The sequence below is a fragment of the Echinops telfairi genome, unplaced genomic scaffold (genome assembly GCF_000313985.2).
Source record: "Echinops telfairi isolate 266 unplaced genomic scaffold, ASM31398v2 ScPeMD7_7400;HRSCAF=8409, whole genome shotgun sequence".
Classification (NCBI taxonomy): domain Eukaryota; kingdom Metazoa; phylum Chordata; class Mammalia; order Afrosoricida; family Tenrecidae; genus Echinops; species Echinops telfairi.
In genome coordinates this window covers 3,046,216-3,063,278 of record NW_022111300.1, presented here as the reverse complement: position 1 = coordinate 3,063,278, position 17,063 = coordinate 3,046,216, and the positions used below count along the sequence as shown (strand labels likewise).

The 17,063-nt window shown below is 40.6% G+C and overlaps 1 protein-coding gene across 2 annotated transcripts in view; it reads right to left on the bottom strand.

The window, feature by feature from the left end:
- MYOM1 (myomesin 1) overlaps window positions 1-17,063 on the bottom strand; it is a 178,278-nt gene that overhangs the window by 98,823 nt on the left and 62,392 nt on the right. For both annotated transcript variants that reach the window (XM_045296152.1, XM_030887323.2), the window contains exons 7-10: window positions 15,360-15,448; window positions 15,186-15,248; window positions 9,936-10,100; window positions 1,963-2,124 (exon numbers count right to left, since the gene is read on the bottom strand). In XM_045296152.1, the coding sequence (XP_045152087.1) occupies window positions 1,963-2,124; window positions 9,936-10,100; window positions 15,186-15,248; window positions 15,360-15,448 (479 nt within the window). The remainder of the gene's footprint in view (window positions 1-1,962; window positions 2,125-9,935; window positions 10,101-15,185; window positions 15,249-15,359; window positions 15,449-17,063) is intronic.

Here is a 17,063-nt window from a genome sequence, read left to right as displayed (position 1 = left end):
TTTCCCATCCTTTATGACTTATCATGTGTGTGTGTGTGTGTGTGTGTGTGTGTGTGTGTGTGTGTGAAAGAGAGAGAGAGAGAAAGAAGAGAAGGGAAGGAAGGACATAAAATAGTTTAGAAAAATATAACACAATATAATATTGGATAGCTGTGTGTGGCAGACCTATTGATGGGTTTTCTTTATTTTTAGCTTGTTTATATGACACTGTTGTTTCTTTTATAATGAACTTATGCTATCTATGTAATGAAATGCTGGTCAAACATATGCAGTTCTAGAATCTGTTTCTGAGGGCATACAGTACTTTATACACAGATCATACTGGTTCAGAAGCTGTTTTCTAAGCAGTAAAAATAGATGTCTAGAAAAATTACATTAAAATGACCTCCTGCAGCTCAACAGATACAAAGTTTTTAAAAGCACATAAAATATCATTTTTGATATTTTGACAGTTTGACAGTTTCTTCTTTTTTAAAACTTTTTTTTAACTGTAAGTTACATGGGGGGTGGTTAAACAGTCTGGCAGTCTCTTAAAAAGCAAATGTAAATGTACACATGATCTAGCAATCACATTCATGAGGTGTCTACTCAGGAAAATGAAATCTTGTGCTCACAAATATGAATGAAACTGTTCAGAGCAGTGTTGCTCATAACAGCCAGACTGAAAACTGTCCCACTGCTGAATGGACAGACAAATTGAGGTACTGAATCCTTGTAACTCAAGGATTACTGAAAAGACTGAATCATTGGGACATGATTCAGTAATAAAAAGAAGAAACTACTTAGATGTGTCATAAATGAATCCCAATAATATTCTCAATGAATGAAGGCAGAAGTAAAAAAAAAAAAAAAGGAGGGGAGGATCAATAGGAACAGAAAATAGATTCAAAAATATATTAGTAGTTTTCTAGAGCTGGGCTAAGAAGCCCTAATGGTGCAATGGTGAAGTGGCTAACCCAATGGTTGGCAGTTTGAGCCCACAGGAGGAAAGACCTGGTGATAGGCTCCTGTCAAAACTACTGCTTAGGAAATGCTATGGGGCAGGTCTGCTCTGCTCTGTGGGGCACTAGAGCCATGAAGACTGGCACCTACAACAGCGAGGTTGGAGTGGTGGATGAGTTAGTAATGATACTATACCGAAGTCTCTTTGAGATGGTGGAAATGTTCTAAAATTGATTGTGACTCGTGGTTGATTGTACAACTCCCTAAATATGCTAAGAAGCACAAAATTGCGTTCTTAAATGCATTGATTTTATATTATATATAAATTATATGCTTTAAAACAATTTTATAAAAGAACCTTAAAAACACCATTCAGATAAACTTAGAAGTGAGATCTTTTTTTCTAAATGTCAAATTCACAATGGGATTGCTACAATGTGTATCTTTGGGCTGTTATCTTTACCTTGTATCTTTTCAGTCCTCTCCCAGTGACATCTGATGGGTTTTAGAAACTATTTTCATTTCTTTGTTTTGTGGATATGAAAACTGGCCCGAATACAAATTTCAAATTTCTGCACTTATATTTTTGTCTGCACGAATTTCTATCGGTATTAATAATCATGTTTGTCCTAAACCTGGCAAAGAGTTCCAATTCTGAGGGTGGGCCTGAGAAATATTATAAAGAAATGACACTATGTTAGGGGTCCTCAAAAAGTCCATGAAGGGGTTGTAAAATAGCAATATTTTTTCAGAAGAGCGCACTCTCCCTACAGAAGATGTTCTTTGATTCAGGGCAGATAGCTCAGAACAAAGAGGACCATGTACGCAGTCCTCATTGAGCCAGTTCACGCAGAGGGGTTGACTGTACAGGTTTACTCAGCGATGAGCGCTAAAGTGGCATTTTCACTGCAATGTATGGCGAACATTAGTGCTCGTCCTGACCCAGAGGTGCTGGACTTCTCCTGGATTGCTCTTGTGGTCTCGGCATTGCAAATGTTCTTGCCGTTCGCTGGAGCTTACCTCGAACAAAGACATACGCGCTGTACTGTTCGTAATATTCTCCCATCCGCACGCGGATCGTATAGAGGCCTTCATCTTCTTTGTTGAGGTGAGAAAAGGTCAGTGTGGCGCGTTCTCCACTCCAGTGGGTCTGCACCCACTTGGACGGTGAAACAGGTGCTCCTAGGATGTTTAAAAAGAAAGTTAGCAAATTAACGTGTTCCTACCTTTCTCTCTTCTCAGCCTCCCCACCGCCTTTCTCTTTTTCTCATCTTCCTGATTGAAAGCTAGCTAACGAATCAAGAGAGTCTAGATCAGTGTTGAGGGGACAGAGGCCTGGTATATAATGTGCGAGACCCAATACCAAAGGAAACTGCAGGTTCCTTGCTCAGAAAGCAGAGAAAATGTGCCGTTATCAGTACTGACATGTAGCTTGCCCTCGAAATCGTTTTTTCCTTATCAAACATAATACTGATCATCTAAATGCAAAAAAATAATTTTAGTGACATAATTTTATACGCAATAAACAATCGTTTATTAATAGATTATCCTCAAGGAAGGGATGAGCCAGTCAAGAAACAGTATCCCACTGATAAAACATACAACTTTCCTCTAGTTCTTTAATGCTTCTCCGCCCCCCCCCACCCCCCCCCCACTATCATGATCCCAATTCTACCTTACAAATCCAGATAGACCAGAGCATGTACACTGCTACAGTTAGGAACTGGAAACGCAGGGAATTCAGGGCAGATGACTCCTTCAGGACCAGTGGTGAGAGTGGCGATACCGGGAGGGGAAGGGGAACGCAGGGGGGAGGGGGAACCGATCACAATGATCTACATATAATTCCCTTCCAGGGGAATGGACAACAGAAAACTGGGTGAAGGGAGTCATCGGTCAGTGTAAGACATGAAAAAATAATAATAATTTATAAATTATTTTTAAAATATTTAAAATATAAATTATTTTAAAAATTTATCAAGGTTCATGAGGGAGGGAGTGTGTGGGAGGGTAAATGAGGAGCTGATACCAAGGGCTCAAGTAGAAAGAAAATGTGAGTATGATGATGCCAACAAATGTACACATGTGCTTGACACAATGGATGGATGTACAGATTGTGATAAGAGTTGTATGAGCCCCCAATAAAATGGTTTAAAAAAAAAGAGTTGTACGAGCCTCCATTAAAATGATTTTTTAAAATATAGAGTATCTTGACTGAAAAGAGATTTATGGTTCACTTTTCTGCAAAACAATTTATTAGGTCATTACAAAGTGTATTTTTAGCAATTTATTTTGAAGTTATATAATTGAAAGTACTGTTAGTCATTCTCTGCAGATGCAAGATCACAAATAATATTTGATGTGTCTGAGAAGGATCTTTCTGCTGATGCAACTGATGCTAGAGTTGTCATTATAAAGGCTATAAAGGCTGCTGTGAACGATTATGAAATACACACTTTAGTACTCTAGAGTTGGTGATTCTTGAGGAACAATTCTCCTAAAAAGATTTAGCTCTTCCTGCAACTTGTTGTTGTTAGCTACCACTGAGTCGGTTTCCCTCCAGAACGAGGCATGGCCTGTCCGTCACGTCTCCATGATTCTTGACAGGCCGCCGCCCATTGCGGCAGCCTGGCTGAGGGTCGCCCTCCACGTGACCAGACAGGATGCCCTTTTCCAGAGCCTGGTCTCTCCTGACAATGTGTCCAAAGGGCATGAGGCAAAGTCTGGCCATCTTCACTTCTCAGGAACATTCTGGCTGTTCTCCTTCCAAGACAAATGTGCTGCTGCTTCTGGCAGACCAGGGTATTTTCGAGATTCTTGGCCAGCACCATAATTCAAATGCATCGATTCTCCGTCGGTCTTCCTTAGTCAATGTGCAACGTTCACGGGCATACGCGGCCATTGAAAAGGCCATGCTTGGGTCGGGCACACCCTAGTTCTTAACATGACACTTTGAAGCTGTCTGGTGCAGCAGATTGGCTATTGCAACGCATCATTTGGTTTTGGCTGCTGTTTCCATCCACATTGGTTGTGGATCAAAGCAAGATGAAATCCTCGGCAACGTCACGTTTGTCTCCACTGGTGGGATGACCTTCTGGGCCAGTTGGAAGGCTTTGGAGTAGCAATCCATAATCGTCACTGAGGGCTTTAACTCCTCCTCGCTTCCAGCAAGCCAGGTTGGGTCATCTACATAGCAGGTGGCTAGGAAGCCTTCCTCCAGTCCTGATCCATGCTCTTTGTACAGTCCAACTGCTTGGACCATGTGCTCAGCAGCTACCTTGAGTAAGTATGGTGAGAGGATAATGCTAATGCCTTCAGTACCGTTTGGCCTGCCTCCCGTGACCTCAATAGGTTTTGAACAACCTCTTGAAAAGGATGAATGTCAAGTTCTTTCTGGTACAATGGCTGTGTATTCCTTACATTATCCTTTGATGCTTCCTAAAATGTTCACTGTTTGCCCCAGAACCCTTCAACATTTCAACTAAAGGCTTCAGTTTTTTCCTTCAGGTCTTCACTTTGAAAGATGGCCCACGTGTTCTTCTCTTTTGGCTTTCTAACATTAGGTCTTTACACATTTTATTATAAGACATTACTTTGTCTTCTCAAGCTGCCCTTTGGAATTTTCCATTCAGTTCTTTAACTTCATAATTTCTGTCATTTGCTTTAGCTGTTGTGTGATCAAGAACAAGTTTCAAACAAATTAGTTCCATATAAATCTGAATTTAATTGAAAATAATACATTTGAATTTTAATGTTTCTTCTCATATGTACTATAACTTGTACCAATTAATTTAATGCCTCTATTGACACCTCAGCACCTGATGTGGAGATGTGGAGAAAGTCAGCAACAAGGAGGAGGACCTTGAACGAGATAGGTGCATGTAGTGGCTGCCACCAGGGCTCAGACACTGCACAGTTGTGAGGTGACATAGAACCAGCAGGGTTTGGCCTATTGTGGGTAGGGTTGCTGTGAGTGAGGCTGCTAGGGTGGCACCTAACAGCAGCACCGTCACTCTCTCATCAGTTACAAGGAAAACATGAGTTTTAAATGGTCTTCCTTATTAATAATTGTTTCACTGAAAGTTTTGTATGAAAATAATAACTATTTCTCATTTTTACTTCTAAACATGTGGGTTTGAGCTTGGCACGTTTGCAGTAAGTTTTCCAATCCAGAAGCTCTAAAGTTTTTGAAGCATTCTAATACTTTCTTTGTGCACGTCATTGGAATGACTATACGTGTGCTTGGGTTCTGTAAGACTTTAATGGCAAACTTGGCGACCTGGTCATCCACAGGTCTTGCGCCTGGGCTGAAGCCAGGAACTGAAGCATTCGTGCAGATTTGGCAGAGAGGAGTCCTGGGAATGGATGAGTACACTGACCTTCCAGTGTGAGGTCCCACCCCACGTGGTGTCCTTTTTCTCCTTTGGGGTTATTGCTACAGCTACCAGCACTGTTGCTCCCCCGGCAGCATTGCCAGCTCCCATCTGGACCTGGGTCCCTAGCTCTTAGCCCAGCCATCTGTTGGGAACCATAGGGTGCCTCAAAGTGCTCCCGGTTGATACACAGAGAAAGGCCAACTGAACGTTGCTCACCATGTCTGGGTGCTTAACCTGGGAGCATTTACCTAATATTGCTTCTCTGCTTGCTATGAGTCAGCATCAACTCGGTGGCAGTGAATGAGAGAGCTCATGCAAATGTTCCATTGCTCATCATGCCACTTACAAAATCAACATGAAACAAAAACAAGTTCTTAAAATTATGAAGGAAATGCCAAGATGGTGACAGCGGAGCACCAAACAATAGCTCAAGTCCCCTGTGATAGTGATTCTGCAGGCTGGCACAGTTTGAATGCTTATGAAGTTATCCCTGGAAAGAGCTATGTTCAGTCCCATCTCTTTCGTGAACTAATTAGATAACTTTGGGTAAGTCATTTAATCTCTCTCAGTTTCAGTGCTTTCCCCATGAATAATATGGAATTGGAGCTGTCATAAGTGCTACATAGGAAGTGTCACAAAACAGATATCCTGCTATATTGTTCCAAGATAATTTTTTTAGCTTATAAAACTTAAACAAAATTATATGACAATCATACTAATCCACAGCATAGTTAAATGCATCTGGAGTTGTAATGCTTTTGTTCGTTAACTAGCTGGTTTGTTGTTTTTTAAATATAATCCCAGTCAAGATGTTAAGATAAACTGAACAGAGCAATGGGAGTCCCCAGGTCTGTCCACTTCTCTCCCCTACGTCGTCCTCGACGAGCCAGGTGCTGTTGTGAGCCTCACAGAAAATGTGTCAGGTGCCTAGAGGGACGTTTAGCTCTTCAGTATCAAGGCTCTTCTCCTTGCCTGGGCCTCACAGGACACAAAGATAGGAGGAAGTACAGACTTTTCGACGAGATTAGCTCCTAAGTTTTCTTTATTAGAGCAAAAGTTCTAACAAAAGTTTCAGAGACATAAAAGGAAGCACTAAGTCGTGGAAAGAACCAGATGCAGAAGTCTGCAGTCTGGCTGCACCAGAGTTCAGTGAGTGAATTCAGACTGTTATTTATTCTCTTTTGACATTTTTATTGCCTTTGTCTATTGGATGAGATTAATGGTACAAAAACTCAATTCTTCAAGATCGCAGATTTATATTATCTTAGAGATCACATTACTTTTAAAGTTCAGTGATTCAACCGTTTGGGTCGCTTTCTTGTTTGCTTTGGTTTCCTTCAGCCGTGGAACATTATGCAGATGTCTATGTAAATATGACATCTGAGAAAATTAAACCATGTGTCTTCCTCACACAGTTCTAGACACGTTTGAAAAAAAAAGACTAACTTGTGTGATGAGGCTAAAGAACTCACAATAGAGTTATGTTCTTTTTTCCAGCAGTAGTCAAAATATGATCTAAAAATTTTTTAGAGACAATTTTATCTACCTTTGTATCTTTAAGTGATATCAGTGTAACTGTGACTATCGTCAGACTTACCAGATATTCCAGATAATACAGAGGCTTTATTATGTTAGAACAAAAATGTCAAGATCTAAATGACCTCTTGCTTTACTCAGCTGGATTAAGTAGTAAATAAAGTTATGTTTTGAAAAAGTCTCATCCATTTCCTATTGCATGACTGATAAGCCAATGAGGAAAGGTATTTTAGCAATAAACTTACAAAATAAATATACATTATACTGTCACTCTTTCCACATATGACTTCAAACTCAACTCAGTCCATCAAGTCGATTCCAACTCGTAATGACGCTACAGATTAGGGTAAAACGGTGGGCCTCCAAGACGGTAACTGCTTATGGGAGCACAACGTCTCATCTTTTCTTCACATATTACTTGATAAGAAAATTCAACCTCTAAAAATATGAGGATGCTTCCAAAAAATCATGAAAAACTGTCATTCCCTTTCCTTTCACTTTCCCACCAACTTTTTGAAGTTCCCTTATGTATTACAAACACTTTGTACTTTGATATATATGTAGAAACTTAATTTAAAAACATTGAGTAGGTTGTGGTGGTTGTTGTTGTTGCTTTGGTTGGGTGCCATCGAGTCTGTTCCAGCCTGTAGTGACCTTACGCACAACAGAACGAACCACGGCCAGGTCCGGTGCCATGCTCACAATTTTTACTGTGCTTGACCCACTGTTGCAGCCACGGTGTCAATCCATCTCTTTTCGGGCCTCTCTTTTTCTTTGGTGCCCCTCCACTTTACCAAACAGGCTGGCCTTCTCCAGCGACTGGTCTCTCCTGACAACGTGTCTGAAGTCTGTAAGAAGGAGCACTCTGTCTGTACTTCTTCCAAGACAGATCCGTTTGTCCTTCGAGCAGGCCATGGCACTTGCAATGTTCTTCTCCAGCACACAGTTGACGGGCATCGACACTTCATCGGGCTTCTTTATTCACTGGTCAGCTTCCACATGTGGGGGAAATATGGAGTGGAGCAGGAAGCATCAAAAGAAGATGGAAAGAATACACAGAGTCGCTGTACCACAAAGAGCTAGTCAACACTCCGCCATTCCAGGAGGTTCTTGCATCTGAGCAAGAATCACCGGTACGGAAGGAAGACCACTGAATGCATTAGCCAAAAACAAGGCTCCCGGAATTAGTGGAATGGCAACTGGTATGTTCCAACACACTGATGAAGCGCTGGAAGCACTCACTCGTCTGGGCCAGGAAATTTGAAAGACAGCTACTTGGCCAACTGACTGGAAGAGATCCATATTTGTGCCCATTCCAAAGAAAGATGGCCCAACAGGACGCTTAAATTATACAACAATATCACGGATGTGAAAATGTAAGTACATTTTATACTGAAGCTCATTCAACAACAGTTGCAGCAGTACACTGACAGGAATCTGTCAGAAGATTCGGCCAAATTCAGAAGAGGTTGTGGAATAAGGGAGATGTTTGCTGATGTCAAATGGATCTTGGCTGAAAGCAGAGACTCCCAGAAAGATGTTTATTTCTGTTTTATTGACTATGCCAAGGCATTCCACTGTGTGGACCATAACAAACTACGGATAGCATTAGGAAGAATGGGAATTCTAGCACATTCCATTGTGCTCCAGTGGAACTTGTCTGTGGATCCAGAGGCAGTTCTGTGAACAGAACAAGGGAATCCTGCATGGTTGACATCAGGAAAGGTGTGCGCAAGGGTTGCATCCTGTCACCATACTTATTCAATCTGTATGCTGAGCAAATATCAGAGAAGCTGCACTATATGAACAAGAGTGTGGCATCAGGACTGGAGGCAGGCTTACAAACAACCCGTGGTATGCAGGTGACACCACTTGCTTGCTGAAAGCCAGGAGGACTTGAAGCACCCACTGACAAAGATTGCAGGCTTCAGTATGGATTACAACTCAATGTAAGGAAGACCAAATACTCGGAACTGGACCAATCCATCATGATAAAGGGAGAAATGGTTGACGTTGTCAAGGATTTTGGGTTACAGTACATGGATCCACATCCAGTGCTCATGGAAGCAGCAGTCCAGAGTTCAAAAGATGTGCTGCAGTAAGTACATCTGCTGCACAAGACCTCATTAGAGTTCTGGATAGTAGGAATGTTTCATTGAGGACGATGGTGCAACTGACCCAAGCCACAGTCTTCCCTGCATCATATACATGTGACAGTTATCAAGCAGGTAGGTAATTTCCTACAATTTCCAGATCAAGCCAATTGTGATAACAGACATGCAATATATGGACACTGGTCTAGGCCTGGGGAAGTTACACTTAACCGACTTATATGTAAAAATAGAACATTTTGACAAGCCAGTCAGGGTGCAGTATAGCACTGATGAAACATACAACTTTCTTCTAGTTTGTTAATGCTTCCTACCCCCCACTATCATGACCTCAATTCTGCCTTACAAATCCAGCTAGACCAGAGCATGTACACGGGTACAGATAAAAGCTTGAAACACTGGGTATCCAGGACAGATAAACCCCTCAGGACCAATAATGACAGTAGCAATACCAGGAGGGCAAGGGAAAGGTGTGGGGAGAACTGATCACAAGGATTTACATATAACCCCCTCCCAGGGGGCCGGAGAACAAAAAAGTGAGTGAAGGGAGATAGCCCTAACCCTAACCCTAATGGTGTAAGACAAGAAAAAATTTTTAATAAATGTATCAAGGGTTCATATGGGAGGGAGGGGGAGGGGAACATGAGCTGACGCCAATGATTCAAGTAGAAAGAAAATGTTTTGAAAATGATGATGGCAACATAAGTACAAATGTGCTTGACACAATGAATGTATGTATGGATTGTGATGACCTGTATGAGCCCCTACTAAATGATTTTTTAAAATAGAAGATTTCAATAAGTTACTTCAGTTTATTTCATAATTAGAATAAAATTGTTTTAAGAAATCTTAATGTGAACAAAACAAAAATTGTAAGCAGTTACTTACTTTGAAAAAGTATTTTCTGTGTTATTTCTTACTTGTCTCATGAACTCTACAATCTTCTTTGAATTGAGGGTTAAAGACTCACCGTTTCGGTACCACTGAATCTCTGGCTGGAAATGTTTAATTTCAGGAGTGATGACTACACGGCAACCGAGACTCATGGTCTCGCCTTCTCTCCCAAAGGACACATCAAACTTGTCATCAAAGTGGATCTCAAACTTGGAGGCATAACCATGAGGAGTAACAGCAACTGGGAACAACAAAAACAAGCCATTTATTTCTTCTCATCAAAGAGAGACAGAGAATTTTCATAAGTATAGTCACTAAGTGGTCTCAACAAAGACGGATCAAATCATTCATATAGCACAAAATGAGACTTAAACAAGAGGTACTGAGCCCATAAGCATATATAATTTGAAGAGAAATTATTCCTTCAGTGGTCAGATAAGCTGTGTTTATTTTTATTATAATGAATAGAATTTGAAAGGCCAAGTTGAATGTCTTAATTAAAATGTAAATCAATACCACATTTCACGTAGACTTAAATTGTTAGCTGCAAAATATGCACTTTTTTAACTTTACATTCTGAGTCAATTTAAACTCTTACATTCTTGTGAGAAAATAGTCATAGTAGCTCACATGTAAAAACAGAGGATTCCAGTAAGTTACTTCAGTTTACTTCATGATTAGAATAAAATTGTTTTAAGAAATGTTAATGGGAATAAGACAACAATTGTACGTATTGTTACTTACTTTGTAAAAGTATTTTCTGCATTATTTCTTACTTATAAATTGAATTAAAGTCTGTTTCATGAACTCTCCCAGGTTCTCTACCTGCCTCCCGACCCTACCCCCCACCTCCCACCCCCACCCCCACCAAGTAAGTTAAGTAATGCCTGTTTATAGAGAGGCTATTATATGCCACACACTTGGCGTTTGATTGTTATCTAATCCTTGTGACAACGTCCTAGGATAAACCAAAAAGCCTACTACCATGGACCCTATTCTGACTGATGACGCCCCCTGTGAGACACACAAACAGCTCTGCCGGCCCGGGGCTGTAAGTCCTTACCCAAGCAGACAGCTTCCTTCTGTCTCAGGGGGCAGCTGCTGGGACCTTTTGGCTACAGCTCAATGCCCACAGATATTATGTTTAAATGGGAATATGGAAGTTCACAAATGTAATATACTTCTAATGCCAAAGCTGCACAGGACAAAACAAACCCAGTGCCATCAAATCCACGCCAATGCAGAGCATCTGTAAATGAGTTTCAAAAGTACCATGTGTGACACTGATATGCTAACCTACTTCAAAACCGAGGGCTCACTCACACTTTGTCTCTCTTCCTAAGAACTCTGGATATTAATTCAAAAATGTAAATGAACATTTATTGAGTTCAATTTGTGGGAAATACTGATCCAGATTTTTAATATCGATTCAATTGGTTCAATTAGGCCACACAACCACCCTGTCAGATAAACGCTATTATTATCTCTAGTTTATCAACGAGAAAGCTATAGTAGAGAGAGGCTAAATAACTACCCACAGAGCCACGATTCAGACTGGCAGGCTGTTTCCAAAGCCTGTCCTTGCAACCAACACTGTCTTTGACTTTTATCTTCCCAGGCGGACCAACCAGCCTGAACTAACCAACGCGGAATCACGTCTATTTAGAGCGCAGCCCCCCCCCCCCCTTGCCCTGCTTCTGTGTAGTGTTTCACTGAAACCACACAGAGAAGAGCCTTCAGGAGATCTTGTGCAGAATCGGGGATCTGGACTGGTTCCACATCTGCCTTGAGAAATAGAAATGAAGGTGACTAGGAAGATCACTAGTGATCTTGAAGTTAGAGACTTGCCTGGCCATTCAAGAAGAACTCACAGAAGATGAGCCTAACTATTGGGTTCTTTCTCTATCTGAGGTTGATCTTGGCATACTGAAGTGGCTTTGGGTTCAGCAGGAATCCCAGGCAACTTGAACAGCCAGGAGACAAAGCCCCACTGCCTTATTACTTTCTCACTCTGACCGGAGAAAATGGTTTAGAACAGAGTGTTACAAACTGTCGCTGAGGGGCCAAACCTGAACAGCTTTCCAGCTTATGTACCATGAGGAATTTGAATTCTTTTTTTTTTAAAAAGGCGGTTCTATTAAGATATAATTTACATAAGACTCACCATCTAAATGTAGGCTCACCATCTACAATTAAATAAATGTTAGCACAATTGGAAATAAGTGCAACCATCATTACAGTCAATTTCAGAACATTTTAGTTACCTCATAAGAAAACTCCATACCGTCTAGCCTTCCCTGCCTCCTACTCCAAGCAACTGCTTCCTCCTTCTATGGAGTTCCCTATTCTGGATATTTCATATCTAGAGAATCATACATGTGGTCTGCTGACATTGTTTGGTAAGCGTTAAGACTGCTAACTGTAAGGCCAGCAGTTCAAATCCACCAGCTACTCCTTGGGGAAGAGGTGAGACTGTCTGCTCTGATGAAGATTTACAAAGGCTTGGAAGCCCTATGAAGGGTCATTATGAGTCAGAATCCACTTGCTTGGATACTTGAATCCTTTTTTAAAATCTATTTTTGTACATGCTTGCGTTTTAAGGGGTCTCTACATATTCTAGATACAAATCCCGTTTCAGATATGTGACTCAGAAACGCCTTCTCCCATTCTGTGTGGGGTCTTCCACTCTCTCAGCGGTGTCCTTCGAAACACAATGCTTTTAATGATGCTCGATTTGTCTGTATTTTACAATTTGCTGTCATTTCTAAGAAACCATTGCCAGCAATCAGCATGAAAAGATTGAGAATGCTGACACATTGTGAAAAATATAGCCAATGTCAGAGAAAAATATGAAATTAGTCAATGAGCACCTAATTTGCCAGGCAAACTTTCACCAAAATCATGATAAAAAGGAAGTCATTACCTAGTACATGGTCATTAAGATGTATGGCTACCTTTTCACCTAAGAGTTTGATGTAAGATTTTCCTATCTTACATATAGATGCTTAAACCATTTGTAATTTACTTTGTAATAGGTAATATGAGATAGACGTCCAGCTTTGTCTTTTAGTTTAGTTTTGTTTTGCCGGTGGCTGTCAACAATGTCTTGAGAAGACTATTCTTTTGCCCATTGAATAATCTTGGCATACTGGCAAAACAAACAAACAAACAAAAACAACCTCAACATAGATATATGCACTTATATTTGCACCCTCAATTCTATTCCATTGATACATGTGTATGTGCTCTATAAGCCAGTATTACATTATCTTGATTACTGAAATTACAACTCTTTACAGGAGTAGAAAGTCTCATCTATCTCCCATGGAGTGGCTGCTGGTTTCAAACTGTTTTCCTTGCGGTTAGTAGCCCACTGCGTAACCATTATGCCCCTCTAGAGAAAACAGGGTGAGGAATTTAAGAAACTTTTCAGCAAAAAAACAACAACAAACAGTAGCAGGTTTTAAAAATGGAAGTGCAAGTTCTCCAACTTTTCTCTCTCCCTCTCTCTCTTTCAAGATTGCTTTGGCTATTTGGGTTAATTTGTATCTCTGTGTCTTCATCAATAATTTTCAAAGCTAGCATTTTTCTTTTAATTCTGGAAAACTAAGATGTTCAGATTGGATTATATTTCTCAGTCTGGCCATTGTAATTGTCTAGTTATTTGAACATGATAAAGATTTTTACTTGTATTACTTCCCATGAAATGAAGTTCTGACATTAGATGAAATACTCGAAGTTCATAAATTACTATTTTGAAAGGAATTTTTAAGTGTATTATTTAGCTTATGAGCAACCACCTAAGGTTGGTTTCTCTCTTCTCTCTCTGTTCTAGGGAAAGAAGAGTGATGGAAATAGACAGACAGACAGAAACGCCAGTCTCCATGACCCTGAGCTCAGAAGAACGAGATAGTGCCCCGCAATCACAACCAGCTACTCTGAAAGAAGAATATTAGGAAATCTTGGACAGAGCAGGAGAAAAATGCAGAACAAAACTTAAAACCATAGAAGAGAGCAGACCTCCTGATTAGCTAGAAACTGGTGGAACCCACTTTGTGACCCTTACCCTTTAGATCCTGGAACTGAATTTATCTCTCTGACAGAATAATCAACCATTTAAGAGCAGCATTTTTAAAGGAATTCAGCTCTTCTCTTCTTATCCATTGTTGCTCCACTTGGACCTTGTTAACAGCTTTATTAGTGTCAGACTATATAAGAGAGATTGGCCTCCCTCTTCATCCATGGGGTTTTCTGGTATGTAAAGTCAGGTGAGGAAAAAGATAACACATTCAAGATTCTCTCTCTCTCTGAAGAAATCTCTTGAAATTATTCTTGGATGATGAGGGAGGGCAATGAATGTACAAATGCGCTTTGCACAATTGATGTATGTATGGGTTGTGATAAGAGTTGTATGAGCCCCTAATAAAAATGATTTAAATAAATAAATAAATAAATACACACAAAAAAAGAAAAAAAAAAAGAGCAGCATTTACTCAAGGGCAAGTTTAGAGGGTTAGGAAATAGGAGGAAGGAAAACAAGAAATATATGGAAGAAGTGGGATAAGTAATGGTACACTGAAGGGATTGCAATGGATCCATTGACACAATGGATACATAGAAACAATTAACTGTAAAACATGATCTGCTCTGTGAACTGTCCCCTAATTCATAATGAAAATTTGAAAAACTTATTATTTAACCCTCTATTATTTAATTCTTGAGCCAACTTTATTCATCTAAAATTGTACTTCATAGATTGCTGCAGTCAATTATTAATTTATTATTAAACACCTACTCTGTGTTAGGTATTGGAATTTAGAAGTAAAATTTCAGCCAGTGAGAGAGACAGGCATGTAACAGTGAATTATGTCCCTTCTGGTCGATGTCTAATAGAGATGGCCTGGCTTCCCAAGCCACCTCTAGCTCTGGCTGGTGGGGTGTGGGGACTGGGTCAGACATGTACTTCTTGAGAAGGTAAAGCTGACTTGGATATTGAAAAAGAGGAAGAATGCTTTAATATAGGTCAGGCATATGTGCATTTGTGGTTTAAATCACTCTGCCTTTGTATAATGATTGTTCTTGGCTTCATATAGAAAGCTTTGAAAGCATTTGCTACTACAGCTAGGATTTTTATAAAACCAGAACAAAGCACCTAAACTTAGGACAATAGCAAACAGAAACTAAAAACTAAAACTAATCACAGCTACCTATTACAGGAATACATATTAGCATACATAAAGTGTGTGATACATATATTATGCACTTATATACTAGTTTATTCCACTACATTTTAAATCAAGATTTTAGCAAACAGAGTTAAACTTACAGCTGAGGGGCAGGGTGGAAGCCCCAGCATGGAAGCAAGTCTCATCAAACTCTCCTTTATATCCTAAAAAAGGAAAAGAAAACAGAAACGCATATGAAGAGCTGAATGGTTTATTATTTTGGGAGTAATTTTTTATTAAATGCACTTTGAATAAAACAAGTCCAGCAAACGTACTCTTGACGACAACGGAAGCATATGCTGACAGCTCCCCTTTGACGTTCATTGCGGAGGCCCGGTACTGAGCTGTGTCTTCGAAATCACATCTGAAAGAACGCCATGTTAAAGCATGGTCATCACAGGGCATGCCTCTTACGTAACAGATGGACTGCCAAGGGACGCTCTGCTAGCATGGTACTCAAAACTGGATCCATGGGGCTCTTGACAAAACTACTGCCTCTGATCGAGGTCACTAGGGGATTTTCAATTCCGACACATGCATGTGACACCTGGCAATGATGAAGGATGACTGAAGAAGAATTGGAGCCTTTGAATGATGGTGAAGAATGTGAAGTATACGATGGGCTGTCAGAAAAAGGAACAAATCTGTGTTGGAGGAAGATTAGCCAGAATGCTCCGTAGAAGCCAGGGTGGCAAGACTACATCTCCCATCCTCTGAGTGCATCTCCAGGGGCGCTCAGCTCCTGGAGAAGGATGTCAATGAAATGGATGAACACTGTGGGTGCAACCACGGGCCCCACCACAGGGATGACTGTGATGCTGACACAGGACAGTGTGTCACGATGAACTAGAACTGACTCGATGGTACCCAACACTAAGTTGTATTGGGAGCAGAAAGCTATCCAGGGGCATTAGGGGGAGGCTGGCCTTCTAGCCATCCAACTTTCAGCAATAGGTCTCATTTGCGGGCAACAAAGATGAGTCAGCTCTCTTCTTGGAGACCTTCACAGCCTCCCTGACTCCAGAGCCAAATCTAGGTTGACCTAATACATTGTTCTAGACTCAAAGTATCACTAAGTTATACTTTAGACCTCACTTCTACTAAGGCTCTGGCCACTCTTGGCATTTCGGTTCACAGCACCACACAAGTAGTGCCATTTGGAAGTGCATCTAAGTTCTGGTACAGGAATCAAAAGGTCTCTAATGACAGAATTAGGGAGAACATGATCTCACGCACAGATGAACAGGCTAATATTTCAAAGAGTCTTTTGACATTTGTCCTCACCAACTCCCGTGTCTGCCATCCATTCTTGGGACTGAATTTCATTAGTACAAACTTAGGCCTTTTTTGATATTTTAAGGACATCAATAGAACTCCTGCTGGGTAAATACTGTCACCCTTTTCTTATCTCAGGAGATACTGAGCAGCAGACATTGATGTGACCAGGTTGGGTCCGTGCCTGTTGAACATCACAGGTCCCCAGGTTTTATCTGAAGCCAGTACTACTTGTGTCCACTCCTCTGATCTGAGGAAAATGCTATAAATCCCTTGAGATGGGAATTAGGCAAATTTTATTTTGACATCTCAGTATTTCATTGCTTTTATCTGAACTTAAAATGGTGGGAGCCTCTTAGTCCACATAACTGGGAGGTTTAGATTTCAAAGCCATTTTCAGACACAGGAATAGATTTGAGGACTTTGAAATGTTGATGTGGGACCAACTTTCAAAATTTGTTTTGAATTCTGCTTTACCCTAATGTAACCCACTGTTGACCTTGTCCCACAGGAACCAATACATAGTGCACGGTCAGTTTCCTGTTGTTCCTGGGGAGCTGGATGGAAAAGGGAGATCTCTAACTCCAGTGCATATTTCAGTGCACGCCACCCAATCTCCATGTCATTCAGTTATTCACTCCACCCAATCTCCATGTCATTCAGTTATTCACTCCACCCAATCTCCATGTCATTCAGTTATTCAC